This window comes from Salmo salar, chromosome 02 (genome assembly GCF_965601325.2).
Source record: "Salmo salar chromosome 02, fSalSal1, whole genome shotgun sequence".
Lineage (NCBI taxonomy): Eukaryota > Metazoa > Chordata > Actinopteri > Salmoniformes > Salmonidae > Salmo > Salmo salar.
In genome coordinates, this window is record NC_138292.1 from 25,155,178 (window position 1) to 25,175,578 (window position 20,401).

Consider the following 20,401-nt stretch of genomic DNA (forward strand, 5'->3'; position numbering starts at 1 on the left):
GTTCAATATATTGTTGAACATAATATACTCTACGGAATATTACAGTTCTAGAGTGGGATCTCTGTTACTTTTAGAGTTGTGATATTTGTATATTTCAATATTCATGTTCATATATTTGTATATAAATAAATGAATGTAAGAAAATTGCTATTGCAATAAGAATACAACTCATATTACAGAGCAAGCGGTAAAGCTTTATATGACACTGTTAGATTCTGGGTTAAACTTGGAACATCGTTATACTCAGAAGTATAGTGTATGAGGAGTGATAGAGACTGGTTTTATATCAGAGGTTAATGGTTATCTGTAGGAGTCAGATGGCTTTGGAATGTGTTGGGTGGACAGGAGGAAGTCACATGATTGCTGTAGGGGAAGCGGATGAACATCTGTGGATTAGGCGAATGAGGGGTTGAGGTCAGGTCAGATCCCCTGAAGAGATAAATGATGGTTTATTACCCTATTACCGTCTTCCTGTCAAACCATATAACATGTAAGGATTGGAGAGAAGGAGCAGTGTCTAAATTGGAGTATATATACGTGTGATGGTGGAAACACGTTTTTGTCTGAATTACAGCTGTATGGACCCTTTGGGAAGAATTGAACTTGGTTAAGCTTATCTATTGTCCGTTGAGTTATTTACTCTGAGAATTAGAACCTAACAACACCAACTTTTGCTTTGTAGCACCTACAGATGAAACATCATGGAATCTGAAAGGAAGCCTGGGTAAGGTCAAAATGTCACAAGTATTCCAACTTCAATTAATTATGTCTCAATTATGCATTAAGATACAAATGTCAAATATATGTCAGCAATCCTTCCTCCTAAGGACACTTCTATGGATTTCATTTTGTGAAAATTGTTTTGTTCTAGTTTAATAAGGAATCACCCTATTCTGATGTAAGAACTGTGCATTTGAACATATAAACCAATCCCCTCTTCTCCTACCACTACCGTCCTGCCAGTGAGCCCTGCCTTCTGACCTGCTGTGCTGCTGGCTTGTTCAGGAGGCCAGCTTCTTCATTGGCCTTTTCTGTCTTCATCTCCACCACAATGTCATTATTCACATCCCCACTTGCCCTGCAGGAGAGACACACAGAAGAGGCAGAGAGAGAGAGAGGGATAGCATCGAGAGAGAGGGAGAGAGAGAGATAGGTTGATAGAAGGAGAGAACATGAACAGACAGACGGAGAGAGAAAAGGTAGAGGGTTAGCAGAGGGAGGTAAAATACAGTAAAGAGAACAGGGAGTCTATACTCCAATGATCACAATGCCTTTCTTTAGAAACAGTTTCAACACCCCTCCTCACTCCCTCCCCTCCTCTCCTCTCCTCTCCTCCACCCTAACCTCCCTCCTGTTACTTACACTTCCTTCTCGTCCTTCTTGCTGCAGGGCAGCTTGCCCTTCTTGTTGAGGAAGTAGAGGAGTGCCACCAGCAGCAGCAGCATTAGGACACACACCACCACGGCTATCACCACGCCACTGGAGCCACCCTGCTGCTTATCAGCTAGGGGCACGGCGAGATGGAGGGAGAGATGAAGGCATGGGGGGAGAGGTGGAGAAGGGAGAGGTTGGATGGCAAGTGAGGTTAGAGGGGATGGATGGGGTGAGGTGAGAGGAGAAAGAGGTAGGGAGGAGGGGGTGGGAGGTGAGGAGGGATAAGGGGGAGAAGGGTTGAAGAGGGAGGGACAGCGATGGAGGCAGGAGAGGGGATGGAGTGGAGGGGTAGGGGTGGGTAATGGAAGAGGTGAGAGGGACGTGAGGGTTGTGGAGGAGCGGAAATGTGATGGGTGGGGAGGAGAACATTGGATGGGTGGAGGGGAGATGAGGAAAGGGGGAAAGGGGAGGGGGAGGTTTGTTCAGCTTTGAGATTCAGATGACAATAGTGTGGTGGGGCCTACACACACACACTAAGAGGTGGGCCTACACACACACACATTTTCACAAACACACCTTTTCTCTCTCTGTATCACATACACACAATGTAACACACATACACACAGAGGTATTTGTACAGACCTGTTTTAAGCACATGGTTCCCTTTGAGCAGCATATTGAAAGAAAGACAGTTGCTCAGACCCACTGCATAGCAAAGCAACAACACACACCGCACCACTATGTGCACCCACTAACCACCAACAACACACATACTAGTGTACAAACACAAACACCACAACACATTCTCTAGTTACAGCTACTCACAAGCCCACAGCAACTGACAAGCACAGCACAGGGAGGAAAAAGAGTGAAAGAGAAGAACGCAGTGGGAAAAAGAAGTGACAAAGACACGCCGAGAAAAGAAAAGAAGAGAGTGGAAGAGGATAGAATAGAATATCATCCTTTATTACCCCCCCAGGGGAGAGAAAAGTCGCAGCATCCACAAAATATAGGACAGACATCATACAAAGATGTATAGGACAGACATCATACAAAGATGACAAACAAAACACAATATACAATATCCACAGTGTTCAGTAGTAATAGAGAAATATACAATGTACAGTAGAGTAGAGTGCTGGGAGGAAGGGTGAAGTACTACAGGCTATATACAACACAGAGTCCTGACAGCAGGGAGGAAAGGAGGAGGGAGAAGACGGATAAGTGTCTACCTCTGCCTGCATCATTGGCTGCGTTGGGATCGTCGGCTGCAGGGAGAAGAAAGGAGAGGAACAGGGTTAGACTAGAGAGAGAGAGAGAGAGAGAGAGAGAGAGAGAGAGAGAGAGAGATAAAAACGTTAAGAGAAGTGGAGGGCCGCACTGACCTTGTTTGGTGGTTACTTTGAAGGCTAGGGAGGCTGCGCCGTGGTCGTTACTGGCCTCGCAGGTGACCCCATCCTTCAGGACCGCAGCACTGGCCTCCAGCATGACCATACTGACCACCTTGTTACCCTTCACCGACACCGACTGAGAGAGGAGGGGCGAGAGGGGGGGGGGTGACAAGATGGGTTAAGAGATGGCAATAAATTAGAGGAGTTGTTCTGGGAGCTCATAACATAACTCCACGAAGCTTTGTCAACGCACACAATGCACAGATGCGCACACACACGCACACACACTCACTTCCTTTCCTGAGGGTGTCCAGGTGAACTGTGGGGCAGGGTGTCCGTGAGCAGAGCAGGACAGAGTCACCATGTCTCCCTCCTTCTCCACCATTCCATCAACAGCTGCATCAATCTCAGGTTTACCTAGAGAGAGGGAGGGAGAGAGGAGAGAGGGAGGGAGAGAAGAGAGAGAGAGGTAAAGAGACAGGGAGGGAGAGGAGTAGAGGTAGAGGGGGAGGAGAGAGGGACGAGGGAGAAAGGTAGAGAGGGGTGATGGAGGAGGGTAGGGAGGTGCAGAGAGATATATATTGGGAAGAAAGTGGGAGAGAGAATGGCAGGAAATAAAATAATAATTGAAATCCACCACAGGAAGACATATACTGTACCATCACCACTTCCTTTACTCCATCTGAGTCTTATGATATACTGTACCATCACCACTTCCTTTACTCCATCTGAGTCTTATGATATACTGTACCATCACCACTTCCTTTACTCCATCTGAGCCTTATGATATACTGTTCCATCACCACTTCCTTTACTCCATCTGAGCCTTATGATATACTGTTCCATCACCACTTCCTTTACTCCATCTGAGCCTTATGATATACTGTTCCATCACCACTTCCTTTACTCCATCTGAGTCTTATGATATACTGTTCCATCACCACTTCCTTTACTCCATCTGAGCCTTATGATATACTGTACCATCACCACTTCCTTTACTCCATCTGAGTCTTATGATATACTGTTCCATCACCACTTCCTTTACTCCATCTGAGTCTTATGATATACTGTACCATCACCACTTCCTTTACTCCATCTGAGCCTTATGATATACTGTTCCATCACCACTTCCTTTACTCCATCTGAGTCTTATGATATACTGTTCCATCACCACTTCCTTTACTCCATCTGAGTCTTATGATATACTGTTACATCACCACTTCCTTTACTCCATCTGAGCCTTATGATATACTGTTCCATCACCACTTCCTTTACTCCATCTGAGTCTTATGATATACTGTTCCATCACCACTTCCTTTACTCCATCTGAGTCTTATGATATACTGTTACATCACCACTTCCTTTACGTGTGTGTGTGTGTGTGTGTGTGTGTGTGTGTGTGTGTGTGTGTGTGTGTGTGTGTGTGTGTGTGTGTGTGTGTGTGTGTGTGTGTGTGTGTGTGTGTTGTGTTGTGTGTGTGTGTTTCTGTGTACCTGAGACGGTGAGATTGACGCTGGTCTTGGAGGTGAGTCCGAGCACAGAGGGCACTGCGCCCACACAGGAGTACTCGCCAGCTTCAGCGAATGTCACTGACTTCAGAGACAAGACACCAGTCTGGGACAGCACCGTGGAGCCCTGTTGAACACACACAGGTATGAGATTGGGGGACAGTTGGACACACACACACTCAAATTCTTTATCTCTTGTTCTTCCATGCCCTCTCCGGTTTCTCACAAAAACTCAGTCCTGCTCAGTACAACCACATTCCGTACCCAGTAACAAGTTCACAACAGGGAGAGATGGACTGGTAGTAAAACAAGGAGGAAGCAGAGAGAGGTGGACTGGTAGTAACACAAGGAGAGATGGACTGGTAGTAACACAAGGAGAGGTGGACTGGTAGTAACACAGGGAGAGGTGGACTGGTAGTAACACAGGGAGGAAGCAGGGAGAGGTGGACTGGTAGTAACACAGGGAGGAAGCAGGGAGAGGTGGACTGGTAGTAACACAGGGAGGAAGCAGGGAGAGGTGGACTGGTAGTAACACAAGGAGAGGTGGACTGGTAGTAACACAGAGAGGAAGCAGGGAGAGGTGGACTGGTAGTAACACAGGGAGAGGTGGACTGGTAGTAACACAGGGAGGAAGCAGAGAGAGGTGGACTGGTAGTAACACAGGGAGGAAGCAGGGAGAGGTGGACTGGTAGTAACACAGGGAGGAAGCAGGGAGAGGTGGACTGGTAGTAACACAGGGAAGAAGCAGAGAGAGGTGGACTGGTAGTAAAACAAGGAGGAAGCAGAGAGAGGTGGACTGGTAGTAACACAAGGAGAGATGGACTGGTAGTAACACAAGGAGAGGTGGACTGGTAGTAACACAGGGAGGAAGCAGGGAGAGGTGGACTGGTAGTAACACAGGGAGAGGTGGACTGGTAGTAACACAGGGAGAGGTGGACTGGTAGTAACACAGAGAGGAAGCAGGGAGAGGTGGACTGGTAGTAACACAGGGAGAGGTGGACTGGTAGTAACACAGGGAGAGGTGGACTGGTAGTAATACAGGGAGAGGTGGACTGGTAGTAACACAGGGAGATGTGGACTGGTAGTAACACAGGGAGAGGTGGACTGGTAGTAACACAGAGAGAGGTGGACTGGTAGTAACACAGGGAGAGGTGGACTGGTAGTAACACAGGGAGAGGTGGACTGGTAGTAACACAGGGAGAGGTGGACTGGTAGTAACACAGAGAGAGGTGGACTGGTAGTAACACAGGGAGAGGTGGACTGGTAGTAACACAGGGAGAGGTGGACTGGTAGTAACACAGAGAGAGGTGGACTGGTAGTAACACAGGGAGAGGTGGACTGGTAGTAACACAGGGAGAGGTGGACTGGTAGTAACACAGGGAGAGGTGGACTGGTAGTAACACAGGGAGAGGTGGACTGGTAGTAACACAGGGAGAGGTGGACTGGTAGTAACACAGAGAGAGGTGGACTGGTAGTAACACAGGGAGAGGTGGACTGGTAGTAACACAGGGAGAGGTGGACTGGTAGTAACACAGGGAGAGGTGGACTGGTAGTAACACAGGGAGAGGTGGACTGGTAGTAACACAGTGAGAGGTGGACTGGTAGTAACACAGGGAGAGGTGGACTGGTAGTAACACAGGGAGAGGTGGACTGGTAGTAACACAGGGAGAGATGGACTGGTAGTAACACAGGGAGAGGTGGACTGGTAGTAACACAGGGAGAGGTGGACTGGTAGTAACACAGGGAGGAAGCAGAGATAGGTGGACTGGTAGTAACACAGGGAGAGGTGGACTGGTAGTAACACAGGGAGAGGTGGACTGGTAGTAACACAGGGAGAGGTGGACTGGTAGTAACACAGGGAGAGGTGGACTGGTAGTAACACAGGGAGAGGTGAACTGGTAGTAACACACGGAGGAAGAAGAGATAGGTGGACTGGTAGAAACACAGGGAGAGTTGGACTGGTAGTAACACAGGGAGAGGTGAACTGGTAGTAACACAGGGAGGAAGCAGAGAGAGGTGAACTGGTAGTAACACAGGGAGGAAGCAGAGAGAGGTGGACTGGTAGTAACACAGGGAGAGGTGGACTGGTAGTAACACAAGGAGAGGTGGACTGGTAGTAACACAGGGAGAGGTGGACTGGTAGTAACACAGGGAGAGTTGGACTGGTAGTAACACAGGGAGGAAGCAGGGAGAGGTGGACTGGTAGTAACACAGGGAGAGGTGGACTGGTAGTAACACAGGGAGAGGTGGACTGGTAGTAACACAGGGAGGAAGCAGGGAGAGGTGGACTGGTAGTAACACAGGGAGAGGTGGACTGGTAGTAACACAAGGAGAGGTGGACTGGTAGTAACACAGGGAGAGGTGGACTGGTAGTAACACAGGGAGGAAGCAGGGTGAGGTGGACTGGTAGTAACACAGGGAGGAAGCAGGGAGAGGTGGACTGGTAGTAACACAGGGAGAGGTGGACTGGTAGTAACACAGGGAGGAAGCAGGGAGAGGTGGACTGGTAGTAACACAGGGAGGAAGCAGGGAGAGGTGGACTGGTAGTAACACAGGGAGGAAGCAGGGAGAGGTGGACTTGTAGTAACACAGGGAGGAAGCAGGGAGAGGTGGACTGGTAGTAACACAGGGAGGAAGCAGGGAGAGGTGGACTGTAGTAACACAGGGAGGAAGCAGGAGAGGTGGACTAGTAGTACACAGGGAGGAAGCAGGGAGAGGTGGACTGGTAGTAACACAGGAAGGAAGCAGAGAGAGGTGGACTAGTAGTAACACAGGGAGGAAGCAGGGAGAGGTGGACTTGTAGTAACACAGGGAGGAAGCAGGGAGAGGTGGACTGGTAGTAACACAGGGAGGAAGCAGGGAGAGGTGGACTGGTAGTAACACAAGGAGAGGTGGACTAGTAGTAACACAGGGAGGAAGCAGGGAGAGGTGGACTAGTAGTAACACAGGGAGGAAGCAGGGAGAGGTGGACTGGTAGTAACACAGGGAGGAAGCAGGGAGAGGTGGACTGGTAGTAACACAGGGAGGAAGCAGGGAGAGGTGGACTTGTAGTAACACAGGGAGGAAGCAGGGAGAGGTGGACTAGTAGTAACACAGGGAGGAAGCAGGGAGAGGTGGACTGGTAGTAACACAGGGAGGAAGCAGGGAGAGGTGGACTGGTAGTAACACAGGGAGGAAGCAGGGAGAGGTGGACTAGTAGTAACACAGTGAGGAAGCAGGGAGAGGTGGACTAGTAGTAACACAGGGAGGAAGCAGGGAGAGGTGGACTTGTAGTAACACAGGGAGGAAGCAGGGAGAGGTGGACTGGTAGTAACACAGGGAGAGGTGGACTAGTAGTAACACAGGGAGGAAGCAGGGAGAGGTGGACTAGTAGTAACACAGGGAGGAAGCAGGGAGAGGTGGACTGGTAGTAACACAGGGAGGAAGCAGGGAGAGGTGGACTGGTAGTAACACAGGGAGGAAGCAGAGAGAGGTGGACTAGTAGTAACACAGGGAGGAAGCAGGGAGAGGTGGACTGGTAGTAACACAGGGAGGAAGCAGGGAGAGGTGGACTAGTAGTAACACAGGGAGGAAGCAGGGAGAGGTGGACTAGTAGTAACACAGGGAGGAAGCAGGGAGAGGTGGACTGGTAGTAACACAGGGAGGAAGCAGGGAGAGGTGGACTAGTAGTAACACAGGGAGGAAGCAGGGAGAGGTGGACTGGTAGTAACACAGTGAGGAAGCAGGGAGAGGTGGACTGGTAGTAACACAGGGAGGAAGCAGGGAGAGGTGGACTTGCCTTCTTCCACTGGACGGTGTGTGTGTCTGAGGCCTTGGTCTTACACTGCAGCTCCACCATGTCTCCCGTCATGGTCGACAATGGACCGGCAGGCCTCACACTCATTGGGTCAATGTCTGAGAGCCAGAGAAAAGAGGGATACGAAGAAAGAGGGGGAGGAGGGAGAGAGAAAGAGGGTGGTGAAGAGAGAGAGAATCCTTTAAAATGGATTATGTTCTGGGATCAAAAGCGTACCACCTCAGGGGAGACAGGAGGATGGACGGATACTCACAGTGGACAGAGATAGTGACTTCTCCATTAAGATCAGCATCCAGATTATCAAAGTCGGTGGCCATACATTTGTACACCCCAGCATCCGAACGCTTGACGGACTTCAGAGTCAAAAGTCCCCCTGCAACTCCTTCCTTAATGTTTATCCCCTGAGCATGAGAGAGAGCAAGAAAGAGGGAGCGAGAGAGGGGTGGAGAGAGGGGGGGATTGAAAGAGAGAGTGAGAAATTATTCAATGATTTAAGAGATGAACAGGTTGGACTATGGCAGTACTGTAGGGTTTGTGTATAGCTGCACTGCTGTATAGCCTGAAATGCAGTACATGTGTGCTGGTCCTTACATCCTTGGAGAAATCAAACTCAGGCTGAGGGTTTCCGTCTGTCTCACACATCATCTTCACCTCGTCACCTTCTCTGATTGGCTCAGTGTTCGCCAGGACAAAGGTCGCTGTCTCAGAGGGATCTGGATAAGAGTGAGGGCGAGAGAGAGAGGGGGAGGGATGGCGTGGGAGAGGGAGGGAGTGAGTGAGTGAGTGAGTGAGTGAGTGAGTGAGTGAGTGAGTGAGTGAGTGAGTGAGTGAGTGAGTGAGTGAGTGAGTGAGTGAGTGAGTGAGTGAGTGAGTGAGTGAGTGAGGGAGAGCGAGAGAGAGAGAGAGAGAGAGAGAGAGAGAGGGAGGGAGGCAGAGGGAGTGGGAGATGTAACAAGGGTCGTCTAAAGGAGACCAAGGCGCAGCGTGTATATTGCTCATATTAACTTTTTAATGAATACACTTCAACAAAACAACAAAACGACCGACAACAGTTCCGTCAGGACACTTGCCAAAACGGAAAACAACTACCCACACCCACACATGAAAAACAGGCTGCCTAAGTATGGCTTCCAATCAGAGACAACGCTAGACAGCTGCCTCTGATTGGAAACCATACCTGTCCAAACATAGAAAACTAAAACATAGAATAGAAATCTAGAAAACCCACATAGACACAGAAAACCAAAACCACCCAAAACACCCCCCTGTCACGCCCTGACCACTCTACTATGGAAAATGACCTCTTACAAGGGTCAGGACGTGACAGGAGAGTTCAAAAGGTTGATGAATGACAGGCTGATCTCAGGACTGCAGTTTCTGACATAACAATAATAGGATGATGGACAGAGAGCACAGAGAGAAAGAAAAGAGTAAGGCAGACAGACAGAGAGACAGAAAAAGAGAGAGTAGGAGGGAGCAAGAATGAGAGAGAGTGAGGAGACAGATACAGACAGACAACCACTCACAGTTGAGGGTGAGGGAGAAGGTGTCAGAGTCGATCTGTTTGATTATGTCGTTGGGCATGCTGTACTCCACGGTGCAGTGGAACACGCTGTCCTTGTCAGCCTTCTGGGGCTGCATCATCAGGGTGCTGGTGATGGTGAACAGACCTGATGCTTCCTTTACCACTGACGGCACCATGTACACCTCTGGAGGGGGAGAGAGAGAGGTAGAACAGAAGCAGCTGACTAGAATGAGACAGAATTTATTCCCAGGATATGCAGTTGTGACTCTAATGACTCCAACCTAACTGTATGTAAACTTCTCTCTGAAGTTTACATACATTACAGTTGAAGTCGAAAGTTTACATACACTTAGGTTGGAGTCATTAAAACTCGTTTTTCAACCACTCCACAAATTTCTTGTTAACAAACTATAGTTTTGGCAAGTTGGTTAGGACATCTACTTGTGCATGACACAAGTAATTTTTCCAACAATTGTTTACAGACAGATTATTTCACTTATAATTCACTGTATCACAATTCCAGTGGGTCAGAAGTTTACATACACTAAGTTGACTGTGCCTTTAACCTCTCTAGGGGGTGTGGGACGGTAGCGTCTCACCTGGCCAACATCCAGTGAAATTGCAAAGCGCGAAATTCAAAAATACTCAATTCAAATATTTAACATTCTTGAAAATGTGTTATACATCAAAATAAAGCTTAACTTCTTGTTAATTCAGCCGCCGTGTCAGATTTCAAAAAGGCTTTACGGCAAAAGCAAACCATGCGATTATCTGAGGACAGCGCTCAGCACACAAAACATCATGTACAGTTACCAGCCAAGTAGATTAGTCACGAAAGTCAGAAATACCAATAAAATGAATCACTTACCTTTGATGATCTTCGTATGGTTGCACTCACAAGACTCCATGTTACACAATAAATGTTTGTTTTGTTCGATAAAGTCCCTCTTTATATCCAAAAATCTCTTGTTGGCGCGTTTTGTTCAGTAATCCAATGGCTCAAATGCAGTCACAAGAGGCAGACAAAAATTCCAAATAGTATCCGTAAAGTTAGTAGAAACATGTCAAACGATGTTTACAATCAATCCTCAGGTTGTTTTTAGCCTAAATAATCGATAATATTTCAACCGGACAAAAGCTTCGTCAATATAAAAGGAAAACAAGAAAGGCGTGCTCTCGGTCGTGTGCAGTAACCAGCTCTGAGGACATCCCAGGGTCCACTCACTCAATGTTGTCATTCTCCCTAATTTTTCTGAATAAAAGCCTGAAACAATGTCTAAAGACTGTTCACAAGTAGTGGAAGCCATAGGAAATGGAATCTGGGTCCTATCCCTTTAAATGGTGGATAGGCTTTCATTGGAAAAACAGCCATTTCAAAGTAATGGCACTTTTTGGATGGATTTTCCTCAGGTTTTCGCCTGCCATTTCAGTTCTGTTATACTCACAGACATTATTTTAACAGTTTTAGAAACTGTAGAGTGTTTTCTATAGAAATCGACAAATTATATGTATATCCTAGCTTCTGGGCCTGAGTAGCAGGCAGTTTACTTTGGGCATGCTTTTCATCCGGAGGTGAAAATAGTGCCCCCTACCCTAATGAAGTTAAACAGCTTGGAAAATTCCAGGAATTGATGTCATGGCTTTAGAAGCTTCTGATGGGCTAATTGACATAATTTGAGTCAATTGGAGGTGCACCTGTGGATGTATTTCAAGGCCCACCTTCAAACTCAGTGCCTCTTTGCTTGACATCATGGGAAAATCTAAAGAAATCAGCCAAGACCTCAGAAAATTTTTTGGAGACCTCCACAAGTCTGGTTCATCCTTGGGAGCAATTTCCAAACGCCTGAAGGTACCATGCTCATCTGTACAAACAATACTATACAAGTATAACCACCATGGGACTACGCAGCAGTCATACCGCTCAGCAAGGAGATGCGTTCTGTCTCCTAGAGATGAACGTACTTTGGTGTGAAAAGTGCAAATCAATCTCAGAACAACAGCAAAGGATCTTGTGACGATGCTGGAGGAAACATGGAACAAAAGTATCTATATCCACAGTAAAACGAGTCCTATATCGACATAACCTGAAAGGCCGCTCAGCAAGGAAGAAGCCACTGCTCCAAAACCGCCATAAAAAAGCCAGACTACGGTTTGCAACTGCACATGGGGACAAAGATCAAACTTTTTGGAGAAATGTCCTCTGGTCTGATGAAACAAAAATAGAACTGTTTGGCCATAATGACCATCATTATGTTTGGAGGAAAAAGGGGGAGGCTTGCAAGTCAAGAACACCATCCCAACCGTGAAGCACGGGGGTGGCAGCATCATGTTGTGGGGGGTGCTTTGCTGCAGGAGGGACTGGTGCACCTCACAAAATAGATGGCATCATGATAAGGAAAATTATGTGGATATATTGAAGCAACATCTCAAGACATCAGTCGGGAAGTTAAAGCTTGGTCGCAAATGGGTCTTCCAAATGGACAATGACCCCAAGCATACTTCCAAAGTTGTGGCAAAATGGCTTAAGGACAACAAAGTCAAGGTATTGGAGTGGCCATCACAAAGCCCTGACCTCAACCCTACAGAACATTTGTGGGCAGAACTGAAAAGGCGTGTGCGAGCAAGGAGGCCTACAAACCTGACTCAGTTACACCAGCTCTGTCAGGAGGAATGGGCCAAAATTCACCCAACTTATTGTGGGAAGCTTGTGTGAGGCTACCCGAAATGTTTGACCCAAGTTAAACAATTTAAAGGCAATGCTACCAAATACTAATTGAGTGTATGTAAGCTTCTGACCCACTGGGAATGTGATGAAAGAAATAAAAGCTGAAATAAATCATTCTCTCTACTATTATTCTGACATGTCACATTCTTAAAATAAAGTGGTGATCCTAACTGACCTAAGACAGGACATTTTTACTAGGATTAAAAGTCAGGAATTGTGAAAAACTGAGTTTAAATGTATTTGGCTCAGGTATATGACTTCAACTGTAACAGATGTTATTGTGGGTGTAGCGAAATGCTTGTGTTCCTAGCTCCAACAGTGCAGTAATATCTAACAGTACACAACAATACACAACAATTTCAAAAGTAGAGGAATGGAATATATGATGGTATATATAGACATTATGGACAGCATATCGATAGAATATGTAATATGTCTGTAGAATACATATTGTAGAATAGAATGTGTACAGCAATAGTTAAATAGGACGGCCTTGACTAGAATACAGTATATACATATGAAGCGGACACAAAAATAAATCTAGTTGTTTCAACTAATTATTAATAAGTAACATGTCCCATAGCTGGGTTTTGTTTTACATGGTGGCGCAGCAGGAAGATCAGAATGCCCTGAACCAAGAGGTTGTGAGGTCAAATCCCAGGTAAGGAAATTGAATAATAATTACTGTATACATGAACATGTATAATGTAATCCTGTATGACAACATGTGTCAAATATGTAAGTTGAAAACATGTTAAAAGCACGGTGTGTGTAAGTGGTACTTTTTAGGTAAGATGAACAGAGAACCAGTTCTAGTTGAATCAACACACCAGACAAGTTGAGAAAACACATCATTTTAAGTTGACTAAGTTTTTGCCTACGTTTTCACAAGTTTGGGTCAACAATTATATTTTAGACTGAAAAGTTGAGTAAACAAAAAAAAGGCTGTGTAACCAGTTACTTAATAATAAATAGTTGAAACAACTAGCTTATTTTTGTTTACAGTGTAGTAGTAATATTAGTAGTAGTAGTAGTAGTAGTAGTAGTAAGTAGAGGTAGTGTATACTCACTCTCTTTGTTGTCCTTGACCTCAGGCAGAGGCTTGGAGTCCTGGAACCAGATGATCCTGGGCTGGGGGTGACCGTTATGGCTCACACACTGGCCCACCTGATCACACACACACACACACACACACACACACACACACACACACACACACACACACACACACACACACACACACACACACACACACACACACACACACACACACACACACACACACACAGAGGAGGGAAAAGATACTCAGCAACTGGAGGACAATGGAAGAACATTAGAGGACAATGGAAGAATATTGGAGGACAATGGAAGAACATAAGAACATTAGAGGACAATGGAAGAACATTGGAAGACAATGGAAGAACATTGGAAGACAATGGAAGAACAGAGGACAATGGAAGAACATTGGAGGACAATGGAAGAACATTGGAGGACAATGGAAGAACATTAGAGGACAATGGAAGAATATTGGAGGACAATGGAAGAACATTAGAGGACAATGGAAGAACATTAGAGGACAATGGAAGAACATAAGAACATTAGAGGACAATGGAAGAACATTGGAGGACAATGGAAGAACATTGGAAGACAATGGAAGAACATTGGAAGACAATGGAAGAACAGAGGACAATGGAAGAACATTGGAGGACAATGGAAGAACATTGGAGGACAATGGAAGAACATTAAAGGACAATGGAAGACCATTGGAGGACAATGGAAGAACATTAAAGGACAATGGAAGAACATTAGAGGACAATGGAAGAACATAATAACATTAGAGGACAATGGAAGAACATTGGAGGACAATGGAAGAACATTGGAAGACAATGGAAGAACAGAGGACAATGGAAGAACATTGGAGGACAATGGAAGAACATTGGAGGACAATGGAAGAACATTAGAGAACAATGGAAGAACATTAGAGAACAATGGAAGAACATTAGAGGACAATGGAAGAACATTGGAGGACAATGGAAGAACATTAGAGAACAATGGAAGAACATTAGAGGACAATGGAAGAACATTGGAGGACAATGGAAGAACATTGGAGGACAATGGAAGAACATTAGAGGACAATGGAAGAACATTAGAGGACAATGGAAGTTTCCAGGACAGTTGAAACCAACCTGTGTGGAGGAGTCTCCTACAGATATGGCCTGGTTGGATCCAGTGACCTCTGGCATCTCTGGAGCGACTGAGGAAGGAGGAGTTATATTCTCAGATCAGAGCTTTACAAAACGCAAGTCCACTATTCACACTTTTTCTACAGTATATTACCGGAATTCAAATAAGCACAGCTGTTTACATGAATATATGCACAGTATATATATATATATATATATATATATATATATATATATATATATATATATATATATATATATATAGTTCCAGTGCAGTCAGACAGACATTTCTAGGTATACACATGTATTTGGATGACTGGAAATCATTTGGTATCCCCTTCCTGAACCAATCACAGGACGGAAACACTCAGAGCCTTGACACAGACACAGACAGGAAGAGCTCGAGGTGCCAAGCTCACGTCACCCTGAGAGAGACAAGTGCCATTCATTTACTGTAACTACAGTAACACAGACACACATATGTACGCAGTGCATGCACAAAAATGCACGTGTACACACACACACACACACACACACACACACACACACACACACACACACACACACACACACACACACACACACACACACACACACACACACACACACACACACACACACACACACACACACACACACACACAAACCTCCAATTAGGGCAATGGTAAACATCCCTGTGTGGATTATTCCACTGTGACCTCGGTTGCTGTGGGCTGATACGGGTCACAGACAAGAGACACACTCCTCGTTCTCTCTCTCACACACTGCTGTGTGTTCCCTCTGTTTCTATCTCTCTGTCATCAATGTATCTCTCACTCCCTCGCTCATTCACATGCAAGGTCATGGTATCACAGATAGACCACAGCTGCAGTCTGACTATAAAAATAAACAGCAGACATTTAATAACATTGACGTGATCTTCCTATCTCTCTCTCACGTCACTCTCTCACCTACCTCAATCTTTCTCTCTCTCCCACCTCCATATATCTCTCTCGCTCTCTCACCTTCCTCTATCTTTCTCTCTCTCAACCCCATCTATCTTTCTCTGTCTCTCACCTCCCTCTATCTTTCTCCCTCTCTCCTTCCTCCATATTTCACCCTCTCTCCTCCCTCCATCTTTCTCTCTCTATCATCTCTCTATAACTTTCTCTCTCTCAGCTCCCTCTATCTATCTCTATCTCTCACCCCCCTCTATCTTTCTCTCTATATCTTTCTCCCTCTTTCCTCCCTCTATCTTTCTCTCTCTAACCTCCCATTATCTTTCTCTCTCACCTCCCTCTATCTCTATCTCACCTCCCTCTATCTTTCTTTCTCTCGCTCTCCACCCTCTATATCTCTCTCCCACCTCCCTCTATCTTTCTCTCACTCACCTCCCTCTATTTGTCTCTCTCTCTCCTCTCTCCATATATCTCTCTCTCATCTCCCTATGTCTTTATCTCACCTCCCTCTATCTTTCTCTCTCTCTGCTCCCTCTATCTTTCTCTCTCTCTGCTCCCTCTATCTTTCTCTCTCTCTGCTCCCTCTATCTTTCTCTCTCTTACCTCCCTCTATGTTTCTCTCTCTCTCCCACCTCCCTCTATCTTTCTCTCTCTCACCTCCCTCTATCTTTCTCTCTCTTACCTCCCTCTATCTTTCTCTCTCTTACCTCCCTCTATCTTTCTCTCTCTCTCTCCCACCTCCCTCTATCTTTCTCTCTCTCACCTCCCTCTATCTGTCTCTCTCTCACCTCCCTCTATCTTTCTCTCTCTCTGCTCCCTCTATCTTTCTCTCTCTTACCTCCCTCTATCTTACCTCCCTCTATCTTTCTCTCTCTTACCTCCCTCTATCTTTCTCTCTCTCTCCCACCTCCCTCTATCTTTCTCTCTCTCACCTCCCTCTATCTTTCTCTCTCTTACCTCCCTCTATCTTTCTCTCTCTTACCTCCCTCTATCTTTCTCTCTCTCTCCCACCTCCCTCTATCTGTCTCTCTCTCACCTCCCTCTATCTGTCTCTCTCTCACCTCCCTCTATCTTTCTCTCTCTCTGCTCCCTCTATCTTTCTCTCTCTTTCCTCCCTCCATCTTTCTCTCTCTCACCTCCCTCTATCTTTCTCTCTCTCTGCCCCATCTATCTTTCTCTCTCTCTGCTCCCTCTATCTTTCTCTCTCTCTGCTCCCTCTATCTTTCTCTCTCTCTGCTCCCTCTATCTTTCTCTCTCTCTGCTCCCTCTATCTTTCTCTCTCTTTCCTCCCTCCATCTTTCTCTCTCTCACCTCCCTCTATCTTTCTCTCTCTCTGCCCCATCTATCTTTCTCTCTCGCCTCCCGCTATCTTTCTCTTTCTCCGCACCATCTATCTTTCTCTCTCACCTCCACCAATCTTTCTCTCTCTCTGCTCCCTCTATCTTTCTCTCTCTTACCTCCCTCTATCTTTCTCTCTCTTACCTCCCTCTATCTTTCTCTCTCTTACCTCCCTCTATCTTTCTCTCTCTCTCCCACCTCCCTCTATCTTTCTCTCTCTCACCTCCCTCTATCTTTCTCTCTCTTACCTCCCTCTATCTTTCTCTCTCTTACCTCCCTCTATCTTTCTCTCTCTTACCTCCCTCTATCTTTCTCTCTCTCTCCCACCTCCCTCTATCTTTCTCTCTCTCTGCTCCCTCTATCTTTCTCTCTCTTTCCTCCCTCCATCTTTCTCTCTCTCACCTCCCTCTATCTTTCTCTCTCTCTGCCCCATCTATCTTTCTCTCTCTCGCCTCCCGCTATCTTTCTCTTTCTCCGCACCATCTATCTTTCTCTCTCACCTCCACCAATCTTTCTCTCTCTCTATCTTTCTCTCTCTATCTTTCTCCCTCTCTCCTCCCTCCATCTTTCTCCCTCTACCCATCTTTCTCTCTCACTCTAATCTCCCGAAATCTTTCTCTCACTCACCTCCCTGTTTTCTTTCTCTCTCTTACCTCCCTCTATCTTTCTCTCTCTCTCCCACCTCCCTCTATCTTTCTCTCTCTCACCTCCCTCTATCTTCTCTCTCACCTCCCTCTATCTTTCTCTCACCTCCCTCTATCTTTCTCTCACCTCCCTCTATCTTTCTCTCTCTCACTCCCTCTATCTTTCTCTCTCTCACCTCCCTCTATCTCTCTCTCTGCCCCATCTATCTTCTCTCTCTAACCTCCCTCTATCTTTCACTCTCTCGCCACCTCCATCTTCTCTTTCTCCGCACCATCTATCTTTCTCTCTCTCACCTCCACCAATCTTCTCTCTCTCTATCTTTCTCTCTCTCTATCTTTCTCCTCTCTCCTCCCTCCATCTTTCTCCTCTACCATCTTTCTCTCTCACTCTAATCTCCGAAATCTTTCTCTCACTCACCTCCCTGTTTTCTTCTCTCTCTTACCTCCCTCTATCTTTCTCTCTCTCTCCACCTCCCTCTATCTTTCTCTCTCTCACCTCCCTCTATCTTTCTCTCTCTCACCTCCCTCTATCTTCTCTCTCACCTCCCTCTATCTTTCTCTCACCTCCTCTATCTTTCTCTCACCTCCCTCTACTTTCTCTCTCTCACTTCCTCTTCTTTCTCTCTCTCACCTCCCTCTATCTCTCTCTCTGCCCATCTATCTTTCTCTCTCTAACCTCCCTCTATCTTTCACTCTCTCGCCACCCTCATCTTCTCTTTCTCCGCATCATCTATCTTTCTCTCTCTCACCTCCACCAATCTTTCTCTCTCTCTACTCTCTTCTCTCTCTCTATCTTTCTCCCTCTCTCCTCCCACCATCTCCCGTCTTCTCTCCTCACCTCCCGTCTTTCTCTCCTACCTCCCTCTATCTTCTCTCTCTCTCCCACCTCCTCTATCTTTCTCTCTCTCACCTCCTCTATCTTTCTCTCTCTCCCTCCCTCTATCTTCTCTCTCACCCCCTCTATCTTTCTCTCACCTCCCTATCTTTCTCACCTCCCTCTATCTTTCTCTCTCTCACTTCCCTCTATCTTTCTCTCTCTCACCTCCCTCTATCTCTCTCTCTGCCCCATCTATCTTTCTCTCTACTCCTCTATCTTTCACTCTCTCGCCACCCTCCATCTTTCTCTTTCTCCGCATCATCTATCTTTCTCTCTCTCACCTCCACCAATCTTTCTCTCTCTCTATCTTTCTCTCTCTCTATCTTTCTCCCTCTCTCCTCCCTCCATCTTTCTCCCTCTACCCATCTTCTCTCTCACTCTAATCTCCCGAAATCTTTCTCTCACTCACCTCCTTGTTTTCTTTCTCTCTCTCTCGCCTCCCTCCATCTTTCTCTCACACCTCCCTCTGTCATTCTCTCTCTCTCACCTCCCTCTATCTTTCTCTCTCACCTCCCTCTCTCTTACCTCCCTCTCTCTTTCTCTCACCTCCCTCCATCTTTCTCTCACCTCCCTCTATCTTTCTCTCTCTCACTTCCCTCTATCTTTCTCTCTCTCACCTCCCTCTATCTTTCTCTCTCTCACCTCCCTCTATCTTTCTCTCTCTCACCTCCCTCTATCTTTCTCTCTCTAACCTCCCTCTATCTTCTCTCCCATCTCCCTCTATCTTCTCTCTCACCTCCCTCTATCTTTCTCTCACTCACCTCCCTCTATCATTCTCTCACTCACCTCCCTCTATCATTCTCTCACTCACCTCCCTCTATCTTTCTCTCTCTCACCTCCCTCTATCTTCTCTCTCATCTCCCTCTATCTCTATCTCACCTCCCTCTATCTTTCTTTCTCTCGCTCTCCTCCCTCTATATCTCTCTGTCACCTTCCTCTATCTTTCTCTATCTTTCTCTCTCTCACCTCCCTCCATTTTTTCTATCTCCACCACCCTTTCTTTCTCCCCCCTCACCTCCCTCTATTTGTCTCTCTCTTTCCATATATCTAACTCTCATCTCCCTATGTCTTTATCTCACCTCCCTCTATCTTTCTCTCTCTCTCTCTCTCTCTCTCTCTCTCTCTCTCTCTCTATCTTTCTCTCTCTCTGCTCCCTCTATCTTTCTCTCTCTTACCTCCCTCTATCTTTCTCTCTCTCTACCTCCCTCTATCTTTCTCTCACGTCCCGCTATCTTTCTCTCTTCACCCTCTATCTTTCTCTCTCTGCTCCCTCTATCTTTCTCTCTCTCCTCCCTCCATCTTTTTCCCTCTACCCATCTTTCTCTCTCTCACCTCCCTCTATCTTTCTCTCTCTCACCTCCCTCTATCTTTCTCTCTCTCATCTCCCTCTATCTTTCTCTCTCTCACCTCCCTCTATCTTCTCTCTCATCTCCCTCTATCTCTATCTCACCTCCCTCTATCTTTCTTTCTCTCGCTCTCCTCCCTCTATATCTCTCTGTCACCTTCCTCTATCTTTCTCTATCTTTCTCTCTCTCACCTCCCTCCATTTTTTCTATCTCCCACCACCCTTTCTTTCTCCCCCCTCACCTCCCTCTATTTGTCTCTCTCTTTCCATATATCTAACTCTCATCTCCCTATGTCTTTATCTCACCTCCCTCTATCTTTCTCTCTCTCTCTCTCTCTCTCTCTCTCTCTCTCTCTCACCTCCCTCTATCTTTCTCTCTCTCTGCTCCCTCTATCTTTCTCTCTCTTACCTCCCTCTATCTTTCTCTCTCTCTACCTCCCTCTATCTTTCTCTCACGTCCCGCTATCTTTCTCTCTTCACCCTCTATCTTTCTCTCTCTGCTCCCTCTATCTTTCTCTCTCTCCTCCCTCCATCTTTTTCCCTCTACCCATCTTTCTCTCTCTCACCTCCCTCTATCTTTCTCTCTCTCACCTCCCTCTATCTTTCTCTCTCTCATCTCCCTCTATCTTTCTCTCTCTCACCTCCCTCTATCTTCTCTCTCACCTCCCTCTATCTTTCTCTCACTCACCTCCCTATATCTTTCTCTCACTCACCTCTCTCTATCTTTCTCTCTTTTACCTCCCTCTATCTTTATTTA

At 46.2% G+C, this 20,401-nt stretch overlaps 1 protein-coding gene across 2 annotated transcripts in view; it reads right to left on the reverse strand.

Annotated features, from left to right (window-relative positions):
• Positions 1–20,401, reverse strand: part of bcam (basal cell adhesion molecule (Lutheran blood group)) — a 99,242-nt gene that overhangs the window by 3,921 nt on the left and 74,920 nt on the right. Inside the window, exons 4-16 of one of the 2 annotated variants that reach the window (XM_045713016.2) lie at positions 14,506–14,573; positions 13,390–13,486; positions 9,596–9,778; positions 8,661–8,782; positions 8,323–8,470; positions 8,052–8,167; positions 4,259–4,400; positions 3,058–3,182; positions 2,760–2,901; positions 2,607–2,642; positions 2,017–2,037; positions 1,363–1,504; positions 982–1,078 (exon numbers count right to left, since the gene is read on the reverse strand). In XM_045713016.2, the coding sequence (XP_045568972.1) occupies positions 982–1,078; positions 1,363–1,504; positions 2,017–2,037; positions 2,607–2,642; positions 2,760–2,901; positions 3,058–3,182; positions 4,259–4,400; positions 8,052–8,167; positions 8,323–8,470; positions 8,661–8,782; positions 9,596–9,778; positions 13,390–13,486; positions 14,506–14,573 (1,439 nt within the window). The remainder of the gene's footprint in view (positions 1–981; positions 1,079–1,362; positions 1,505–2,016; positions 2,038–2,606; positions 2,643–2,759; positions 2,902–3,057; positions 3,183–4,258; positions 4,401–8,051; positions 8,168–8,322; positions 8,471–8,660; positions 8,783–9,595; positions 9,779–13,389; positions 13,487–14,505; positions 14,574–20,401) is intronic. The other variant, XM_045713017.2, reaches the window with a different exon arrangement.